At 47.8% G+C, this 23,022-nt stretch overlaps 1 protein-coding gene across 4 annotated transcripts in view; it reads left to right on the forward strand.

Annotated features, from left to right (window-relative positions):
- The window catches only part of nbeal1 (neurobeachin-like 1), a 277,142-nt gene that overhangs the window by 243,817 nt on the left and 10,303 nt on the right, over positions 1-23,022 (forward strand). For all 4 annotated transcript variants that reach the window (XM_078228982.1, XM_078228984.1, XM_078228983.1 and 1 more), the window contains 9 exons: positions 1,344-1,461; positions 4,952-5,049; positions 7,105-7,221; positions 8,062-8,151; positions 11,015-11,124; positions 14,317-14,489; positions 16,500-16,594; positions 17,349-17,465; positions 20,332-20,493. In XM_078228982.1, coding sequence (XP_078085108.1) covers positions 1,344-1,461; positions 4,952-5,049; positions 7,105-7,221; positions 8,062-8,151; positions 11,015-11,124; positions 14,317-14,489; positions 16,500-16,594; positions 17,349-17,465; positions 20,332-20,493 — 1,080 coding nt within the window. The remainder of the gene's footprint in view (positions 1-1,343; positions 1,462-4,951; positions 5,050-7,104; positions 7,222-8,061; positions 8,152-11,014; positions 11,125-14,316; positions 14,490-16,499; positions 16,595-17,348; positions 17,466-20,331; positions 20,494-23,022) is intronic.

The following is a 23,022-nucleotide window of genomic DNA, read 5'->3' on the forward strand; positions in this document are numbered from 1 at the left end:
AAAATGCATCACTTCGCATTTATCAGGATTGAACTCCATCTGCCATTTCTTTGCCCAAATTTCCAGCCTATCTATATCCTTCTGTAGCCTCTGACAATGTTCCTCACTATCTGCAAGTCCTGCCAGTTTTGTGTCGTCCGCAAACTTACTGATCACCCCAGTTACTCCTTCTTCCAGATCATTTATATAAATCACAAAAAGCAGAGGTCCCAATACAGAGCCCTGCGGTACACCACTAGTCACAGGCCTCCAGCCGGAAAAAGACCCTTCCACTACCACCCTCTGTCTTCTATGACCAAGCCAGTTCTCCACCCATCTAGCCACCTCCCCCTTTATTAGGTTAGGTGGATTGGCCATGCCAAATTGCCTCTTAGTGTCCCAAGATGTGTAAATTAGGTGGATTGGCCATGGGAAATGTGTAGGGTTACAGGGATAGGGTGGGGGATAGGGCCTGGGTAAATTACTCTGTCTGAGAGTCAATGCAGAATTGATGGGCCGAATGGCCTCTTCTGCCTGGAGGGATTCTATGACTATTTGGCACTTCATTTAACTGCACTTAGTGCAAGAACAAACATGGAAATAAGAAGCAAAAACAGGAGATGCTCAGCAAATTGTGCAGCATCTGTGGAGGGAGAAACACAGTGAAGATTTGACTTGACTTTTGTAAACCTACACTTTGATTCCATATCCAATTGCTTTTTGTGTGATTAAACCTTTAACGATCCCCTCTGAGTGATGTGGGATTGGTGCTCAGAGCTGATGGCAGTTTAAATAATGCTCAGGAATTAAAAACAACTGGGTAGGAAGTTGCTGGACATAAACAGTAACACAATGGCACTAACACATTGCACTGGCCGTCGCATATCGCCAACAAATCATTTGAACGCAGCCACTGTAAGCAGTGAGAACTCCACTGGAAAATTCGAATAATTTTCTCATGGAATCATAGATTCCCTATAGTGCCCATCGAGTCTGCACTGACTCTCTGATGGAGTATTTTATGTAACCCCACATATTTACCCCGATAATCCCCTAACCTACACATCTTTGGACACAAAGGGACAATTTAGCATGGCCAATCTTCCTAACCTGAACATCTTTGGAGTTTGGGAGGAAACCGGAGCACCCGAAGGAAACCCACACAGACACGGGGAGAACGTGCAAACTCCACACAGACAGTGACCCAAGCCGGGAATTGAACCCGGGTCCCTGGCGCTGTGAGGCAGCAGCGCTAACCATGATATCCCATTCTCCCAATCGCACAATACAGGATTGAGGTGCTGCCAAGAGGATCGGCGAAGGTCTTAATGTTTCTTAGAGTTGTGTTTTCCTCATTCCTTCAGGAGTCCGACTTTGTGTCTGCGCATCTTCACGAGTGGATCGACCTGATATTTGGTTATAAGCAAAGAGGACCCGATGCAGCCGAGGCACTGAATGTTTTCTACTACTGTACCTACGAAGGTAAATACTGGTGTCCTGGGCAATGGTTATTTCTTCAATTCTCCAGCTGCCATCCAAGGAAGCGTTTTGACAAAATGCTTTTCCAATCAAAATGGGTGCTGTCAAAATGGAAAAGAACTTGAAGCAATCCTGTGATTGGCATTCTCCATTTATTTCAATAGTGAGTTAAACTATTCACCATCCAAACTCCCCTGGTGTTTCTCACCAAACATTCAGGCATCTCTTATAGAAACTAGAAGCAGGAGGAGGCCATTCGGCCCTTCCAGCCTGCTCCACCATTCATTATGATCATGGCTGATCATCAAATTCAATATCCTGATCCTCCCTTCCCCCCATATCCCTCGATCCCAATAGCCTCGAGAGCGATATCTAATTTCTTCCTGAAATCACCCAACGTTTTGACCTCAACTACTTTCCTATGGGAGTGAATTCCACACATTCACCACCCTCTGGGTGAAGAAATTTCTCCTCACCTCAGTTCTAAAAGGTTAACCCCTTATCCTCAAACTATGACCCCTAGTTCAGGACTCCCCTCACCATCAGGAACATTCTTTCTGAATCTACCCTGTCTAACCCTGTTAGAATTTTATAAGTTTCTATGAGATCCCCCCTCTCACTCTTCTAAACTCCAATTAATACAATCGTAACCGACTTAGTCTCTCCTCATGTGACAGACCTGCCAACCCAGGAATCAACATATATATAAATGGGCAGCGCGGTGGCACAGTGGTTAGCACTGCTGCCTCACAGCGCCAGGGACCCGGGTTCAATTCCCGGCTCGGGTCACTGTCTATGCAGAGTTTGCACATTCTCCCCGTGTCTGCGTGAGTTTCTTCCGGGTGCTCTGATTTCCTCACACAGTCCAAAGATGTGCGGGTTAGGTTGATTGGCCATGCTAAATTGACCCTAATGTCAGGTGAATTAGCAAGGATAAATGAGGGTTACAAGAATAGGGCCTGGGTGGGATTGTGGTCGGTACAGACTTGATGGGCTGAATGGCCTCCTCCTGTACTGTAGGGATTCTATTATTCTATGATTATTGCAGCAAAAAGTCCCCCTATCCCTAAACTCAAATCCTCTTGCTATGAACACCAGTCAACCCAGGAGAGACAGTGCATTGAAACGTGCCAGTGGCATTGAGGAAAAGGCTGGCTAAAGGTTTTGGAGAGAAATTTTATCTATGTACCCAAAGGCATATGACAGCACTGATCTCAGACAAACCCCATCCTAACTCTGAATGTTTTTTGAATGGAAGTATTCTTGCTAGGACCCGGTTTGAGAAATGTTGGCCCTCTTAACTTGCTGAAATCCACCTGGCAAAGCAAGAAGCTGTCTCCAACATGGGTTTATTTACAAAACCCAGTGCAGGCAGCCTCTTCCTTCCACCCAGCTCCCCTCCAACATTGGAAATGAGTTCTTGTCTGTGCCCTAACCTTTCCCCAGTTAGCATCAGCTGCTCCTCATCATGACAAGAACATGCACACAGCTATCACAATGTTTGCAATGTGAACAGGTAGCTCTGTATGTGGTCCACTGTTTAAATATGTTTCACTTCACAGCAGGGTATGAAATAGAAATGGTCGAGAGCTTCAAGTTTTTAGGTGTCCAGATCACCAACAACCTGTTCTGGTCCCCCCCATGCCAACACTGTAGTTAAGAAAGCCCACCAACGCCTCTACTTTCTCAGGAGGCTAAAGAAATTTGGCATGTCCGCTACGATTCTCTCCAACTTTTACAGATGCACCATAGAAAGCATTCTTTCTGGTTGCATCGCAGTTTGGTATGGCTCCTGCTCTGCCCAAGACCGCAAGAAACTACAAAAGGTCATGAATGTAGCCCAATCCACCACACAAACCTGCCTCCCACCCATTGACTCTGTCTACACTTCCCGCTGCCTCAGAAAAGCAGCCAGCATAATTAAGGATCCCATGCACCCCGGACACTCTCTTCCACTTCTTCCGTCAGATACAAAAGTCTGAGGTCACTTACCAACTGACTCAAGAACAGCTTCTTCCCTGCTGCCATCAGACTTTTGAATGGACCTACCTCACATTAAGTTGATCTTCCTCTACACTCTAGCTATGACTGTAACACTACATTCTGCACTCACCTTTCCTTCTCTATGAACGGTATGCTGTGTCTGTATAGCGAGCGAGAAAGAATATTTTTCACTGTATCCCAATACGTGACAATAATAAATCAAATCAAATGGTGAGTGCTGGCAGCTAGTTTGATGGGGAGACATCAAAGCTGGGTCTTCCCGACTTGGGTTAACGTCCTTTCCAGCATGGACCTTTTCACAGCCATTAGGAGCTCTGTCCCCCCATCCAGCTCACACTCTGGGGTTACGGCAATCCCCACGCCTCCGTTGCAAAGTTGAGTTTGTGAAATGAGGTCTGTTTAAAAGCTGGTTTTGTGTCAGTGCTTGGATGTTTAAAATGTAGGTGAACATGGGGTACACAGAGTGCAACATTTATAATGAGGACCAAGCATCAGGGTTGCCTTGGTAACAGGCTTTTGAATTCAGCAGCCTATCAGTTTAAGGAACTCAGCTATCAGGAACCTATCAAATTTGAATGTGCTGTTGTTGACAACCTCAGACCAATCCTGGTGTAGGAAAACTGATGGGTCATCAGAGTTATAAAGAGGAACTCAACCGTCTGCCTGTAGTTCAATTGAAGGGCTGCCACCTCTCAACACCTAGAGAGGACAAGAGCTAAAAAATATCTCTTAAGAGAACTCTCCATCTATCTAACGAAGGGTACCAAATCAGAAAGAGATTACAGACAGTGGAGTCGACAGAAGAACTCCAGAAGGTTTTTCAAAGCCAAGACACCTGGTTGTATTATTTTTAAGAGTGACTCACTTCTGGGTTTTTTTGGTAATGAATGATCCTTGTATTTATTTGAACAGCATTCCAGTAGAACCTTACTTTAATCAATATGTTACTTGTTTAGTTAAAGTTCCCGGTTGATTAAATAAATAATTTGTTAATGATTCACTTAAAGTGAGTGTCAGGTATTTATGTTAATGAACCTCTAAACATTAATGAAGAACAGGAACAGGCCCTCCAAGCCCGCGCCGCTCCCTGGTCCAAACTAGACCATTTTTTTGTATTCCTCCATTCCCACTCCGTTCATATGGCTATCTAGATAAGTCTTAAACGTTCCCAGTGTGTCCGCCTCCACCACCTTGCCCGGCAGCGCATTCCAGGCCCCCACCACCCTCTGTGTAAAATACGTCCTTCTGATATCCGTATTAAACCTCCCCCCCCCCTTCACCTTGAACCTATGACCCCTTGTGAACATTACCACCGATCTGGGAAAAAGCTTCCCACCGTTCACCCTATCTATGCCTTTCATAATTTTATACACCTCTATTAGGTCACCCCTCATCCTCCGTCTTTTCAGTGAGAACAGTAAGGGAATGATGTGTGGAATCAAGTGCGATTAAGTTAAACAAGCCTGCATTTTATTGTGACACGTTACAGGAGCTGTGGACCTGGATGCAGTCACAGATGAGAAAGAGCGAAAGGCGTTGGAAGGGATGATCAGTAATTTTGGACAGACTCCCTGTCAGCTCCTCAAGGTACTGCTTTCACAATGTTGCAGCAACAATTTGTACTTGTGTCGCATTCTTAACATCGGCAAATGTCCGAATGAGACCTCACAAGAGCGTAATCAGTCTAACGTTTACACGGAGATAAAGAAGCAGGCTTCAGGTGGCTTGGTTCTCGAGGTGGGTATTGGGAGGGGTGAAGAAGGCAGAGGAAAAGGTGAGGTTTAGGCAAGTAATTGCAGAGTTAATGAGCTGAAGGCACGGCCTCTGAAGGAAATCAGGGCTGCACAAGTGGTTTGTGTTTGATTAAAGTTTAAAGTTTATTTATTAGTGTCCCAAGTAGGCTTACATTAACACTGCAATGAGGTGCGTTTGTGCAGAATTGTAGGTCTGGGGAGATTGCAGAGAAAGGGAGAGGCAAGGCTAGGGAGAGATGTTACTGGATCAGGAACCTTTGTAAGTCAGGGCACAGAGAGCTGATGGATGAACGGGATCTGGGCCAGGTTTGGATCTGGGGCGGCAAGGCTTCGGGTGAACTCAACTTCATGGGGGATGGGAGACTGGCCAGGTACGTATGGGAATAGTCGAGTTCCAGGGTAATAAAAGTGTGTGGATAGGGGTTTCAGCAAGTGGAGCGGAGACAGGGTAAGGCAGAGCCAGGTAATGTTATGGAGGAACGTTCAGTATTGGAAACTGAGCTTCACATCAGGTGGGAAGCAGAGGATGCACCGAGGCTGCTGGTCCCCTCGTCTCCCCCTTTCCACCATTAAACACGCGACTCCTTTGTCAATCAAAAAATCTATCTAACTCAGCCTGGAATGAATTCCCTCCCCCACTGCTTTCTGGGAGAGAGAATTCCACAGACTAACGATTCTCTGAGAGAAAAAAATTCTCCTAATCTCAGTCTTAAACTGAAGAACCTTTATTTTTAAACTGTGTGCCCTAGTTCTAGTGTTGGAACCTGAGGCATGTCATTGAGGCAGCATTTAAAACAAAGAATACAGCACAGGAACAGGCCCTTCAGCCTATGCCCATACGCGATTCCTATCCCCCTGGTCGCCCCCCGTTCATGTGTCAATGAAGATACGCCTTGAATGTTGCTAACGTGTCTGCTTCCACAACCTCCACTGGCAGCGAGTTCCAGGCACCCACCACCCACTGTGTGAGAAACTTCCCCCCCACACCTCTCCCCTAATTTATCCCCTCTCACCTTAAACCTGTGCCCCCTTGTAGTTAACCCTTCCACCCTGGGAAAAGGCCTCTGACTATCCATCCACCCTATCTATGCCACCCTCTGACTCTCCATCCTATCTATGCCACTCTCTGACTCTCCACCCTATCTATGCCACCCTCTGACTATCCACCCTATCTATGGCACCCTCTGACTCTCTATCCTATCTATGCCACTCTCTGACTCTCCACCCTATCTATGCCACCCTCTGACTCTCCATCCTATCTATGCCACTCTCTGACTCTCCACCCTATCTATGCCACCCTCTGACTATCCACCCTATCTATGGCACCCTCTGACTATCCACCCTATCTATGCCACCCTCTGACTATCCACCCTATCTATGCCACTCTCTGACTCTCCACCCTATCTATGCCACCCTCTGACTCTCCATCCTATCTATGCCACTCTCTGACTCTCCACCCTATCTATGCCACCCTCTGACTATCCACCCTATCTATGGCACCCTCTGACTATCCACCCTATCTATGGCACCCTCTGACTATCCACCCTATCTATGCCACCCTCTGACTATCCTTCCCATCTATGCCACCCTCTGACTATCCACCCTATCTATGCCACCCTCTGACTATCCACCCTATCTATGGCACCCTCTGACTATCCACCCTATCTATGCCACCCTCTGACTATCCACCCTATCTATGCCACCCTCTGACTATCCACCCTATCTATATAGACAAGGAATACAAGGGAGTTCATTGATAGATCCTTTGCTGGAGGGTGACGGGTAATCTAAAGCAAGCTTTGCCCCTGGCAGCAAGTTTTGAGCTGTGGCCAGAACCACAATTACTGTCAACGCCTCCAGTTCACTTATCTTTCTTGTCTCACCACAGGAGCCGCATCCGCCCAGGCTGGCGGCTGAAGAAGCTTTGAAACGACAGGCTAAGATGGACAACTGCCCACTGAATATCTTCCAGCACCTGACTGAGCTAAAGTCCTTCTTTGTGGAGGTAAATGTTGGCGGTTTTACCGTTTGTCAGCTGGTGGTATCTGTATGGCTTATTTTGATTGGTTTATTTAATGTCTTTGAACTTTGGTCTGGTTAGTGATGCGTCAAAGCACGCACATATTCACACTGACAAAAAATAGACCCTTTTTACGGGCTGCTGTTTCAGAATTTTCTATCATTTGAATGTATCATTTGTTGAATTCTCTGTGAATTGGAGATGAGATGTGAGCCTAGAAACCATACTTCATCATGTTGAACCCACTTATGTCGAGCGCCTCTGTCACTTCTACAGAGACCTTCCTCAGTGAATCCATTAACAAAGCGACTTGGTGGCACAGTGGTTAGCGCCGCTGCCTCACAGCGCCAGGGACTCGGGTTCAATTCTGGCCTTGGGTCACTGTCTGTGTGGAGTTTGCACATTCTCCCCGTGTCTGCGTGGGTTTCCTCCGGGGGCTCTGGTTTCCTCCCACAGTCCAGAGATATGCGGGTGAGGTGGATTAGCCGTGCTAAATTGCCCCTGGTATCATGGGGATTAGCAGGTGGGGTTGTGGGAATAGGGTCTGGGTGGGATTGTGGTCGGTACAGACTCGATGGGCCGAATGGCCTCCTGCACTGTATGTTAAAGCTGACAGAGGTGTTTCATGTGAATGCATTCAGAATTTGAAAGATAATTAAGGCCCGCGTAACTCCTGGTTATGATTTTCGATGCCCCCCCCCCACCCCGCCCCAGTTTTGTTTGTCCGAGTGCATTTTCTTACGAGGGAGATCGCGCGTTAATGAATTCTCTGAGGAAACAGTGGCTTGGATGGACTTTCACTGCCTTTTGTCTGTTTGTCTGAAGGGAATCAGTGACACCATTCCCATCGTCAAAGCTGTGGTGCCCAAAAGCCAGGCTCGCTCCTTCATGACACAGGGAAGCCCGGATACCCTGGTAAGTCTTTCATTGCCACCCTCAAGAAGCACAATCTCACAATTTAAGGACTCGATCTGGATTGAAGCGAAATAACCCAGTGTGTTGGGATGACGGGGAGGGGGAGAATGCATCCTGCATACCCTCGGACGGAGCTGTGAGACAGACTGGGGAAACCCGGGCTCTTTGGCTACTCGTTGGGTTATGTATAGAGAATGGGCGGCATGGTGGCATAGTGGTTAGCAATGTCTTCATTGTAGGGACAAAAAGTCCATTGGTCTACCCTTTGGCGCCACGGTGGCATAGTGGTTAACAAACTGTTGCTTCATAGCGCCAGGGACCTGGGTTCGATTCCTATGTGGAGTCTGCACGTTCTCCCTGTGTCTGCGTGGGATTCCTCCGGTTTCCTCCCACAGTCTGAAAGACGTGCTGGTTAAGGTGCATTGGCCGTGCTAAATTCTCCCTCAGTGTACTTGAACAGGGAGTGTGGCAGCTAGGGGATTTTCACAGTAACTTCATTGCGGTGTTAATGTAAGCCTACTTGTGACTAATAAATAAACTTTAAACATATCAAGAACCTGACTGCAACTAAAATGTGCAAGTGAGGCAATGGGTTCAATGGCACAAGACACATTTAGCTCTAATATCTGGAGAAAAACACTTTGCCCGGTGATCGGAATAGTGGAAGTGTAATGGAATTAATGATGGACAATTGATTGCTGCAGTGGGATTTGAAGTTCTTTTTGATTGATCTATAATTGGGCCAAATAATCTCCCAAACCTATCGTGTTTGTGGTTAATATTAAACCCCAAGATTGCACCTCAATTCTCTTCTGGTTTAAAAGCTTTGAGATGTTACAAGCCGTGCTGAATGTCCAAAGGAGACTGCACTCAAACAAGCAACCAACATTTATAAATACCTTTATAATACCTTCAGTGCCACCCACACGTCACCTGCTGCTACCACGGATGGAGCAATGTGAGTGGAACAAGTTTGGCGTGATATGTGGCATATGACGTTCCTGACCCACATCACCGTGACATCTCTTCAACAGCTGAAGGGAAGAGTGATTCTGAGATAGTAGTGGGGGGGAGAGGGGGTTGTGCGTGGGGTATGTGAAACTGTAATGGGTTCCGACCTGGCTTGGGATGCAGGGGAAGAGATGAAGAGTAACCCCTTCCCCCCCCGCCCCGCCACTGCAGGATCGACCGCTGCACAAGCACCCCTCGGGGCCATCTCCATGGCAACAACCTCGGCTGGTCCCATCAACCCCCGCACCGGCCATTCTCTAAACCCCCCCCCCCGCGGGGTGGGGACAAAACTAACACCTGAACAAAACAACGCAGCCTCACAACGCAAACTACAGCCATCGTCACTCCCTTCCAGCTTTCAGAGACTCCTTTGGAGAGAGGTTTTTGCGCCTGGCGAGAAATAACCAGCGTGACTGTGTCCCGGTTGAGGGGATCCTGCGGTGATTGTTGGGGCTTGTCAGATGGCTTGATGCAAGGGCCCATGCGCGGGAGTCACACTTACACCCTCCTCATGGCACACCGGTGTTCTACGGCACAGCGGTTGAGAACCACTGGCTTAGTATATTGTTTTTTAACCTGCCCTTTGTAAATTAAATCTTTTGATTCTTATCTGGGGGCTCAGTTGGGTTAGAGTGTACGTCAGTCAGTTTATAGAGTCCCTCATGGAGACTTATAAAATTCTAACAGGACTAGACAGGGTAGATGCAGGGAGGATGTTCCCGATGGTGGGGGAGTCCAGAACCAGGGGTCACAGACTGGAGGATTCAGGGTAGACCATTCAGGACGGAGATGAGGTGACATTTCTTCACCCAAAGAGTGGTGAGCCTGTGGAATTCATTATCACAGGAAGTAGTTGATGCCAAAACATTGAATGTATTCAAGAGGCGGCTGGATATAGCACTTGGGGCGAATGGGATCAAAGGTTATGGGGAGAAAGCAGGATTAGGCTATTGAGTTGGATGATCAGCCATGATCGTGATGAATGGTGGAGCAGACTCGAAGGGCCGAATGGCCTCCTCCTGCTCCTATCTTCTATGTTTCAAAGCAAATTACATAGCTGCACTATGCATCCCAGTAGTTGGTGCACAGAGTAAGGCTTCTCTGGTCGTGACCGCTTGTGTTCATTTAGATATTCGAAAGGTAAAGCAACAAACCCAAGTGTTAAAAATCCCAAAACTGTCACCTTGAGCGTGCACACACTCACAGAAGGTTAATTGGAAACTGGAACACAATTTCTCCAACTCACACGGCATGTTCACCAGTGGTAAATCATTGCAACAGCACGCCTGGTACCTTATCGAGACATGCTAACAGTGCAGCTCACATCAACCATGTGTCGAAAAATTACACCATTGTAAGATTAGAATTGATTAGAGAGTCGCCGGGACCCCCCCCGGCAGCAATTACCTACCTCCTGGAGAATGTTTAAACATATACAATGCAGGTGGAACAATACTGTGTCACTGAAGCAGCAAATGTCCAAGGTGCAACTTACAATGGTTGTGGCATTTCTATCCTCAACATCAGCGTTTGGTATTTCTTTGCAAAGGATATTAAGTCTATGATTCTTCGCTGTGCACTGGTAAATAATGTTTAATAGGAGTGTTGAAATAGATACCGAAACAAGATTAACCACATGCCCTTTTGGGTGTGTTTCTTTGTAAAGATTAGCGTGGCATCGGACCGGTTTTACTGGATATGTCTCAGTGCCAGTTTTGTGTGTATTTACGGGGGCGGTGTAGCCTCGGTTTCCCCACTCTGTATCTCAGTGCCGGGTTTGTGTTTATTTACGAGAGGGTACAGTGTAGGTTTCCCCACTCTGTATCTCAGTGCCTGTACCTTGACTCCACAGGTGACTCTGAGTCAGAATTGCCTGATGGGAACGCATGGATGGCTGCCTTACGATAAAAACATTTCCAACTATTTCACATTCTCCCGGGACCCGACAGTAACTAATTCAAAGTAAGTAATTCTCACCGAGCGTGACCCGTCAACTCTGGCAGCTGAATGCCAATCTCACCCGCATTGGGTTTGCGGGCACGCGTCTGTAGCTAATATATTTTTGTATTGCCGAAAAAAGAGAGACGTGCTGTTGAGGTTTTTCATCTTGGACTTATCAGGTCAAAAACGCAGAACAGCAGTTGTAAAGAGAACAACAATTTTACCCATTGGCACAATTATTGTGAATCTGTCCTGATGAGTACGAGGTGAAAAGTTTCAACAGCATGTCTTTTTTTCCTAAACTCTGTGCTACCAAACAACTATCAGGTTATATTAGTGCAGGAGAGAGAGTAGGGATAGTGAGAACATGAATAGTGGGTGCCCGACAAAGATCTGTGCTGTACTATCAACTACTCTCCATGTTTGTTAACCATTTAGATGTTGGGATAGAGAACCTGGTACCTTTGGCGATGACGTAAAGATAGGTAGCATTGCAAGCTGTGTTGGATAGAAGCACAGAGTTACAAAGAGATATTGTGAAGACTAAGTGAATTGGCAAAACTGTGGCAAATGGATTTCAATGTAGGTAAATGTGAGGTCACTCATTTTGGACCTCAAAGGGGGGTGCATTCTAAATGGTGAAAGTTAGAAGCAGTGGTGGTCCAAAGAGTCAAGGGGTCCCGTTACGCAAATGGTTAAAAGTTCCAAGAGCGATGGAGGAAATGATGAAGAAGGCTGATGGAATGGTGGACTTTATAGAACCACAGAATCCATACAGTGCAGAAGGAAGCCATTCACCAACCACAAACCCACCCAGGCCCTATTCCCGTAACCCCACATATTTACCCTCCTAATACCCTGACACTAGGGTCAATTTAGCATGGCCAATCAACCTAATCCGCACATCTTTGGAGTGTGGGAGGACACCGGAGCACCCGGAGGAAACCCACGCAGACACGGGGAGAATGTGCAAACTCCACACAGACGGTGACCCATCGGGTCTGCACCGACCACAATCACACCCAGGCCCTATCCCCACAACCCCACACATTTACCCTGCCAATCCCCCTGACACTAAGGGCAATTTACTATGGCTAATCAACCGAACCTGTACATCTTTGGAGTGTGTGAGGAAACAAGAGCACCCGGAGGAAACCCACGCAGACACGGGGAGAATGTGCAAACTCCACACAGACAGTGACCCAAGGCCAGAATTGAACCCGGGTCCCCCCCCCCCACCCCCCCGGCACCACTATACCCACTTATCCCATCCACTTTACCCACTCCCTAACATTCACACTGGACACGTAAGCTCACTATGCAGCAGTGAGTCCCTATAAAAAGGGGACCTTGCCTTGTCTTCCCCCGCTGCGACAGTGCTGTGATGGAGCTCCGTGAGGGCTGCTGCACTCTGCATTTCTGGAGAAGCTGAGCTCAGAACTCTCGGAGAGGAAGGCAGAGCAGTCTTGTGGTGTTGGAACGGTTCCAGCAGAGTTGCAATGCAGTGGCGATTCTGCTCCCTGGAAAGACCCGGACCAATGTTTTTCAGGAGACGGATATTCAATCCCATGAGCGTTCCTGCTTCTCACCGCAGAGTCGGACTATCCTGTACGAGCTCTCCTTGTGGGTCAGACAGTGAGATCACTCTACACTGCATGTTGTACTGTGTCACCACCAGTGCTAACCACTGTGCTACCATGCCGCCCAAGGCAAGGCCTGTGAGCCAGTCCTGGATCCCATCAACACAAAGGGTGGAATTTTCCCGTCCCACCCGCCACGGGAATCATAGCAGGCGGGACACAGACCATGCAAATGTCCATTGACCTTGGGTGGGATTTTCCCATCTTGGAGCGAGCGTGGCTGGAAAATCCTGCCCGAAGTGTGGCTCCCCAACTCTATCCGTCCATTTTCAGTTACCGCTTTGTCCTGGAGGGATCACATAATCTTTTACAGCAGAATCATGGAACACTCTGATGTATGAACCTTAACAATGTCACCATTCCCACCTGCCAATTCGGAGATTTCTGTTCTAGACTTCTTTCCTCACATCTTCAACACCCGCCTTGATTGACACCCAACGTACCAGCATGCTTGGTTTGTTAGTGGGACCACATTTATTTGCTGCTCACTATGGGGAAGAAAGTGAGACAATTGAGGGTATAGATCAACTGAGGCTTGGAATCTCGAGCTGTTTATTCATTCGAATAGAAGAGGAGATTTGATGAAGGTGTTTAAGATGATGAAACATTGAGGGAGGGTGAATTTAATGGTATTGGGATTGCTGCTTGGTCAGTTTAGCTCAGTTGGCTGGATGGCTGGTTAGTCTCTAGATGTGGAGAGATTTCAGCAGCGCAGGTTCAATTCCCGTACCGGCTGAGGTAATACATGAAGGTCCCGCCTTCTCAACCTTGCCTGAGGTACACTGATTCTCGGGTTAAATCACCACCAGTCTCTCCCCTTTGAGGGGGAAGCCATGATGTGGAGATGCCGGCGTTGGACTGGGGTGGGCACAGTAAGAAGTTTCACAACACCCAGGTTAAAGTCCAACAGGTTTATTTGGAATCACGAGCTTTCGGAGCACTGCCCCTTCATCAGGTGAGTGGTTGCTGGAACTAACACTCACCTGATGAAGGAGTAGCGCTCCGAAGCTCGTGAATCCAAATATACCTGTTGGACTTTAACCTGTTGTTGTGAGACTTCTTACTTTGTGGGGGAAAGCAGCCTATGGTCACCTGGGACCATGGCGACTTTGCCTTATTTTAACCTTTGATTTGATTTGATTTGATTTATTATTGTCACATGTATTAGCATACAGTGAAAAGTATTGTTTCTTGCACGCTATATACAGACAAAGCATACTGTTCATAGAGAAGGAAACGTGAGAGTGCCGAATGTAGTGTTACAGTCATAGCTAGAGTGTAGAGAAAGATCAACTTAGTGCGAGGTAGGTTCATTCACAAGTCTGGCAGCAGAAGAGAAGAAGCTGTTCTTGAGTCGGTTGGTACGTGACCTCAATACTGTACGGGGGCTGAACGCTGACAGGGACTGAATGGGCCGAACAGCCCGTTTGTTGTAGTCACCATGCAATTCTGTGTAAACGCATCCTGTTTGCTCTGAATGGTATTGGTTTCAGCAGCCGAAGCGGGTAGACCGGGAGGGCCTGTGGAGCTGCCGTTAGTTCACCCGATTCTTACCGGTTTGTTACTTTTACAGAACGCAGCGTTGCGTCAATGGCCCCTTCACCCCGGGGCTGGAAGTCAACACAAAACTGTTTGTAGTGTCGCACGACGGAAAACTGCTGTTCAGTGCAGGGCATTGGGATAACAGCATTCGGGTGACCTCCATTGCAAAGGGCAAGCTTACTGGGCAACACATCCGGCACATGGGTAAGTGGCATCAGCACAGGGGATAACCAAGAATCAATACTCCCACAGCTGGGGTGACTCCATTCCATTCTCCCCCACTCTCTACATTTTGTCATTCTTTTTTATTCATTCACGGGACATGGGCGTCGCTGGCTAACCAGCATTTATTGCCCATCCCTAGTTGTCCTTGGAGTGCAGTTCAGAATCAACCACATTGCTGTGGCTCTGGAGTGATATGTGCAATCACATGTATTATCAACGGTAGCATGGTGGCACAGTGGTTAGCGCTGCTGCCTCACTGCTCCAGGGACTTTGGTTCGATTCCCGGCTTGGGTCACTGTCTGTGCGGAGTTTGCACCTTCTCCCCGTGTCTGCGTGGGTTTCCTCCAGGTGCTCCGGTTTCCTCCCACAGTCCGAAAAACGTGCTGGTTAGGTGCTAAATTCTCCCTCAGTGTACCCGAACAGGCACCGGAGTGTGGCGGCTAGGGAATTTTCACAGTAACTTCATTGCAGTGTTAATGTAAGCCTACTTATGACACAAATAAATTTTAAACTTTAAAAACTTTGAACTTAAATTTTAAACAATCGTACATACAATTCCTACAGTGCAGAAGGAGGCCATTTGGCCCATCGAGTCTGTACCGACAGCAATCCCACCCAGGCCCTATTCCCATAACCCCACATATTTACCCTGCTAATCCCCCTGACACTAAGGGATAATTTAACATGGCCAATCAAGCTAACCCGCACATCTTTGGAGTGTGGGAGGAAACCAGAGCACCCGGAGGAAACCCACGCAGACACGGGGAGAATGTGCAAACTCCGCACAGACAGTGACCCAAGACCGGAATCGAACCCGGGTCCCTGGTGCTGTGAGGCAGCAGCGCTAACCACTGTGCCACCCAGGCCAGACTGGGTAAGGACGGCAGATTTCCTTCCCTAAAGGATATCAGTGAACCAGATGGGTTTTTCCGACAATCGACAATGGTTTCATGGTCATCAGTAGATTCTTAATTCCAGATATTTTTTATTGAATTTTAAATCCACCATCTGCCGTGGCGGGATTAGCAGAGTTTCTGGATTAATAGTCTAGCAAAAATATCACTGGGCCATCACCTCTGGATGTTTGATAGGATGATTCACAGCATCGAGTGAAGCTGATGAAGGTCTTCAATACTGAGAAGCTGGGAAAGTGCCCGTAATTATTTTTTAATGTGTTCTTTCATGGGATGTGGGTAGTCTAACTTTCAGACTGGCTGATGGGTTATTTTTCCAGCATAATGGTAGATATCACGCAGAGTCAATCTTAGTCATTTGCAGGCAGTACTGTCTTGAGGCAAGTTTGATGGCTAATCATGCAATTGCCTCCATTTTGCCTGAGACTAGTGCTGGTATTATATACAGCTATCCTGTTACTATAAGGCCCCGGACCCTCTAATTCACCATGTGAACCATCAGAGGCAATATGCCAGTGACAGCTATCGATGGCAACGAGACACTGTGGCACAGTGGTTAGCACCGCTGTCTCATAGCGCCAGGGACCCGGGTTCAATTCCAGCCTCGGGCGATTCTGTGTGGAGTTTGCACATTCTCCCCACATTTGCGTGGGTTTCCTCCGGGTGCTCCGGTTTCCTCCCACAGTTCAAAGATGTACAGGTTAGGTGGATTGGCTATGCTAAATTGTCCCTTAGTATCCAAAGATGTGTAGGTTAGGTGGATTGGCCATGCTAAATTGTCCCTTAGTATCCAAAGATGTACAGGTTAGGTGGATTGGCCGTGCTAAATTGCTCCTTAGTGTGAGGGGGATTAGTGGGGTAAATACATGGGGCTATGGGGATAGGGCCTGGGTGGGATGTTGTCAGCGCAGGCTCGATGGGCGGAATAGCCTCCGTCTGTGGGTATTCTATGATTCTGTGGCGGGCAGGCTGAAATCCATTGAAGACAAATCTTCCCGCAGTTCCGGAAAGGTCCGTGCCACTCGTCGTTTGGAATTTTGGATTTTATTCACTCCCTTTTCTGCTTCTGTTTCAGACATTGTGACCTGCTTGGCAACCGATTACTGTGGGATCCACTTGATATCAGGCTCGCGTGACACAACATGCATGATCTGGCAAATTTTGCAGCAGGTCTGTATTCACAGCCTCGTTTCCGGTGAATATTCAGCAGTGCAGCGTGGTTAGGGCTCTGAATAGAATCCAAACCGGTTAGTGAAGTCAGAACCAAGGCTTTACCGAGAAAGTTTATCCACTTTGCCCAGTCTCAACACTCCTCCCTTGCCCAGTGTCCCATCTGTCCCCTATTTATATAGTTTGTACTGAATTAAACAATACCCATCTCCTGTGTATGTACAAGGGCAATAACCATATGGTATCTCGATCGTTTATGGCAGTACAGTGGCACAGTGGTTAGCACTGCTGCCTCACAGCTCCAGGGACCTGGGTTCGATTCCGGCCTCGGGTGACTGTGTGGAGTTTGCACATTCTCCCCGTGTCTGCGTGGGTTTCCTCCGGGTGCTCCGGTTTCCTCTCACAGTCCAAAGATGTGCGGGTTAGGTGCGTTGGCCATGATAAATTGCCCCTTAGTGTCCCGGAATGCACAGGCTGGAGGGATTAGCGGGGTAAATATGTGGGGTTGCATATAGGCCTGGGTGGAATTATTGTTGGTGTAGACTCGATGGGCTGAATGGCCTCCTTCCAGATTCTATGATTGTCTGAAAGTTCGACTACCCATATCTGTTTATATTTGGCCACAATCTATGAATTTGTAAGTCAGCCAGAACACTGAGACGCAGCAACTTTTCATGATGGCAGCTCATTTGTTCCTGCATATCTCCAGACTGATAATTCTTCAATAATGTTTCTTCAACCTCTCTTGATTCAGGGAGGAATAGCTGTTGGCCTGGCGCTGAAACCGATACAGATTTTATATGGGCACTCCGAGGAAATAACGAGTGTAGCCATCAGTACAGAGCTGGATATGGCTGTCTCAGGCTCCAAGGTAAGATTTAGGAGTGTCCTGCAGGTAATAGTGGCTGAAAACGCTGGAAAATCTCAGCAGGTCTGACAGCATCTGTGGAGAGAGAATAGAGTAAGAGTTTTAACAACACCAGGTTAAAGTCCAACAGGTTTATTTGGTAGCAAAAGCCATTAGCTTTCGGAGCGCTGCTCCTTCGTCAGAGAGAATAGAGCCAACATTTGGAGTCTGGATGGCCCTGCGCCAACTTTAAGCGAAACAACTTTGTGTGAATCATAGTTTCCCATAGGAACCAATGTTAAAACTGGAGTTAGATTCCATCAGGCATTTCTCATCCAGAATAACTCATGTACAAATTGAAATGCTGTACCATACATACCAGAATGCAGCAATGTGCATTCCTAGCTGTAATCATTTCCAAAAATAAAATAGGTCCCTAAATATCACACAAGTCCTGTATACAAAAGAACAAAGAAAATTACAGCACAGGAACAGGCCCTTTGGCCCTCCAACCCTACCCTACTGCCCGATTGAACTAAAATCCCCTACTCATCCGGGGACCATACCTCTCCATTCCCATCCTATTCATGTATTTGTCCAGACGCCCCTTAAAAGTCACTATTGTATCTGCTTCCACTACCTCCCTCGGCAGCGAGTTCCAGGCACCCACCACCCTCTGTAAAAAAAACCTGCCTTGTACATCTCCTTTAAACCTTGCCCCTCGCACCTTAAACCTATGCCCCCTCTTAATTGACTCTTCCACCCTGGGAAAAAGCTTCTGACGATCCACTCTGTCCATGCCCTTCATAATCTTGTAGGCTTCTATCAGGTCACCTCGCAACCTCCATCGTTCGAGTTTATCCAACCTCTCCAACCTCTCCTCATTGTTAATGTCCTCCATAACAGGCAATGTCCTGGTAAATCTTTCCTATATCCTCTCCAAAGCCTCCACATCCTTCTGGTAGTGTGGCGACCAGAATTGAACACTATATTCCAAGTGCGGCCTAACTAAGGTTCTATAAAGCTGCAACATGACTTGCCAATTTTTAAACTCAGTGCCCCAGCCGATGAAGGCAAGCATGCCGTATGCCTTCTTGACAACCTTCTCCATCTGGATAAAATTGAATAATACTCACCAACCTCGAAGTTTTCAAAGATCCAATCTCATTGTTAATGGCTTTCCTTGCCACAAGAGGCAATAACTAGCTATTTCTGGTTCCTGTTTGAAAGGAATTTAAAGTCTCACCCATGGGAAGCACTCCTGAGGAGAGACTAAGTCGGTTAGGAATACATTCACTGGAGTTTAGAAAAGTGAGAGGGGATCTCATAGAATCGTATAAAATTCTAACAGGGTTAGACAGGGTAGATTCAGAAAGAATGTTCCCGATAGAACATAGAACATAGAACATAGAACATTACAGCGCAGAACAGGCCCTTCGGCCCACGATGTTGCACCGACCAGTTAAAAAAAAAACTGTGACCCTCCAACCTAAACCAATTTCTTTTCGTCCATGAACCTATCTACGGATCTCTTAAACGCCCCCAAACTAGGCGCATTTACTACTGATGCTGGCAGGGCATTCCAATCCCTCACCACCCTCTGGGTAAAGAACCTACCCCTGACATCGGTTCTATAACTACCCCCCCTCAATTTAAAGCCATGCCCCCTCGTGCTGGATTTCTCCATCAGAGGAAAAAGGCTATCACTATCCACCCTATCTAAACCTCTAATCATCTTATATGTTTCAATAAGATCCCCTCTTAGCCGCCGCCTTTCCAGCGAAAACAATCCCAAATCCCTCAGCCTCTCCTCATAGGATCTCCCCTCCATACCAGGCAACATCCTGGTAAACCTCCTCTGCACCCTCTCCAAAGCCTCCACATCCTTCCTGTAATGTGGGGACCAGAACTGCACACAGTACTCCAAGTGCGGCCGCACCAGAGTTGTGTACAGTTGCAACATAACGCTACGACTCCTAAATTCAATCCCCCTACCAATAAACGCCAAGACACCATATGCCTTCTTAACAACCTTATCTACTTGATTCCCAACTTTCAGGGATCTATGCACACATACACCTAGATCCCTCTGCTCCTCCACACTATTCAAAGTCCTCCCGTTAGCCCTATACTCAACACATCTGTTATTCCTACCAAAGTGAATTACCTCACACTTCTCCTCATTAAACTCGATGGTGGGGGGAGTCCAGAACTAGGGGGTCATAGTTTGAGGATAAGGGGAAAATCTTTTAGAACTGAGGTGAGGAGAAATTTCTTCACCCAGAGGGTGGTGAATGTGTGGAATTCACTCCCACAGAAAGTAGTTGAGGCCAAAATGTTGTGTGATTTCAAGAAGGAACTAGATATAGCTCTTGGGGTGAAAGGGATATGGGGGGGAGAGGGAGGGGGGGGGGGGGTCGTCAGGATATTGAATTCGATGATCAGATCATAATGAATGGTGGAGTTGGCTGGAAGGGCCGAATGGCCTCCTCCTGCTTCTGGTTTCTACGAAATTCCTTTATATCCAATCTTCTCCCGGTTTTGGATGCTGTGGGATTTTTGTTAAAAATCGATGCTTCCTTAGGATACAGTACAAACAACCTCCTTAACAACACGATCAGGTCGCAGCTCCCGACGTAACCTGAAGGGAGCAACACGCAATAACAATGGTCCGCAGTCACGTGCAGGTATGGAAAATGGACAGCAATTGATACCAATGACAGTAACTCTAAAGCTGAAATCACAGCTTAAATCAGGAAATCAGACTCAAACCAAAAACAACTTTAAAACAAAACAACTTAAAAGGGAGGCTGTGTAAAGTGGGGATTTGCTGTATATTTACTAGCTGCTGCAGGCCTCTGTAAAGATTCCCTTTGTGTGTCTCCTCCAGGATGGAACGGTGATCATTCATACCATCCGATGGGGTCAGTACATGAGGACGCTGCAGCCACCGTGTGAGAGCTCGCTCCCTCTCCTTATTCCCAACCTGTCTGTGTCGTGGGAGGGACACATCATTGTCAACACTGTGATCGAGGGAAAATCCAACTTCAAGGTACCGGCCCTTTGGCCTTCTCTCTGGGTATGCTGCGATGTGGCCTTAAGCCTAAACTTCCCGAAACGCAAATCATTCAGTACAGTGGTAGGAGTTAAGACTTGTCTAGACAGCTATATGAACGGAGTGGGAATGGAGGGATACAAAAGAGTGGTCTAGTTTGGACCAGGGAGCGGCGCGGGCTAATTGTTCCTGGTTTCTCGTTTCAAGGCTTCATTCTATGATCATCTTGCTGGTGCCAGTACAGAGCGAGACTGCGGATAGTTGGGAACCTGTCTCGGGGGCAGGGAATTCATATGGTGTTCGTGGAAGTGGAAATGACTAGGGTTGGGAAGCATTTTCCGATCAGGGCCAGTGTGATCTCCTGGACTCGTTTCGATCGCCTCAGGGGGTCGGAGAGGAATTTCCCAGATTTTTTTTTCCCCACATTGGCCCTGGGGTTTTTCACTCTGGGTTTTCGCCTCTCCCTGGAGATCACATGGTCTGGAATGGGGGGGGTGGGGGTGAGTTAATAGGTTGTGATGAACAAAGCATCGTAGCTGTGAGGGACAGCTCGGTGGATAGGATATTAGGATGTAGATAGGCTGGAAAATTGGGCGGGGATCCTGGATTCAGGATTCAATCCTGGACCGGGGAGCGGCGCGGGCTTGGAGGGCCGAAGGGCCTGTTCCTGTGCTGTATTGTTCTTTGTTCTTTGTTCTTTGAGTGTGCGATCCATTTAAAGATGTTTCCAGAATGGATTCCCACGAGCTTACATGTGTTATAATAACCAGTCACTGCTGCTTCTCGTGCTGTGGCAATGTAAACTGGAGCGCAATCTCCAGGGCACAGGCCTGGGCAGGGGGACTCAGACCCTGAGATGCTGAAGCATCAGTCCCCCAGCCCCGCCCCCCCAACCCCACCCCCCCCCCAACCCCACCCCCAACCCCACCCCCACCCACCCCTCCTCACCCACCCACCCCACTCTCAGCATTCATAGAATCCCTACAGTGCAGAAGGAGGCCATTTGGCCCATCCAGCCTACACCAAATCCTGCCCCATCTCCGTAACCCTGCCCCCCCCCCAATTCACCTAACCTGCACATCTTTGGACACTAAATTGGCAATTTAGCATGGCCAATCCCCCTAACCTAACCATCTTTGGACACTAAGGGGCAATTTAGCATGGCCAATCCCCTAACCTAACCATCTTTGGACACTAAGGGGAAATTCAGCATGGCCAATCCACCTAACCTGCACATGTTTGAACTGTGGGAGGAAACCGGAGCATCGGAGGAAACCCACGCAGATACAGAGAGTCACCCAAGGCCGGAATTGAACCCGGGTCCCTGGCACTCTGAGGCAGCAGTGCTGGGATTGTCCAGAGCAGTTTGTACCAGCTCTGCTACAGGAGTTGGTTGAAAGCTGCTTGAGAGACGGCTCCTCTTGGCCACAGGACTCCATTCTGGGGTTTCTGTCGAGGTTTACTCCCTTAGATCTCTGCTGCCCCACAACATCCACGAGTCTCTTTGCCCAGAGCTGGGGTCTGGTTCTGTGGGCTTGTTTACCTTGCATTTGGGTTCCAGGCCTCCTCTGCACCTCATGTAGTTTAGCCCACAAGGTACTCGGTTTATATAAGTCTCCATGGGGAGATACTGCAGAGGGCTTTCTGGTAAAGAGGCTACATGAAGGGGGAATGCTTAGGCACTGAACTGTCTTTACACAGCAGTTATATTGTTAGTCAGTGTCAAAGCTGAAAGCAAGAGGTGATGATGGAGCTGAGCGCCACTCAGCACCCACTACACTATCGTACTTGATGCAGCACTTCAAGCAGAGAGACACATGTTATGTATTACATGTGTGTTGTATGTATGCCTCCTCTGCATCCTGACCGCAGTGGGAGGGGCCACAGCACGGCAATGTCTCAGTGCAGCCACGGGCCCAGAAAGGAGAAAAGGAAGGGAATTGGATAACATCCTAGATGTGAATAAATTGTGTGTCACAACAGCAGGGTAGGCACCCCTGACTCACTCCAGCTGCAACCTCTGAGCCTCACGCACTCCCAGCCAAGACCTGCGGTGCAAAAAGCTGTATTTAACAGATACCCATAAATGTATTCCCACCGACACACTTGCATCACTGGATAGTTTTGTCTAATTATTTACATTATTACTCATGTCTGCGCTCCCTCCCCCATTCACACTTCTATCCCCACACCCCAATCTATGCTACTCTTTGGTTTGAGTTTGATGTACGGTCAATCGATCGAGTCCCTGGGATTGGGTGGCACAGTGGTTAGCACTGCTGCCTCACAGCTCCAGGGACCCGGGTTCGATTCCAGCCTCGGGTCACTGTCTGTGCAGAGCCTGCATGTTCTCCCCGTGTCTGCGTGGGTTTCCTCCGGGTGCTCCGGTTTCCTCCCACAGTCCAAAGATTTGTGGGTTAGGGGGATTGGCCATGCTAAATTGCCCCTTAGTGTCAGGGGGATTAGCAGGGTAAATGCATGGGGTTATGGGGATAGGGCCTGGGTGGGATTGTGGTCGGTGCAGAC

The sequence above is a fragment of the Mustelus asterias genome, chromosome 14, assembly GCF_964213995.1.
Source record: "Mustelus asterias chromosome 14, sMusAst1.hap1.1, whole genome shotgun sequence".
In the NCBI taxonomy this organism is placed as follows: Eukaryota; Metazoa; Chordata; class Chondrichthyes; order Carcharhiniformes; family Triakidae; genus Mustelus; species Mustelus asterias.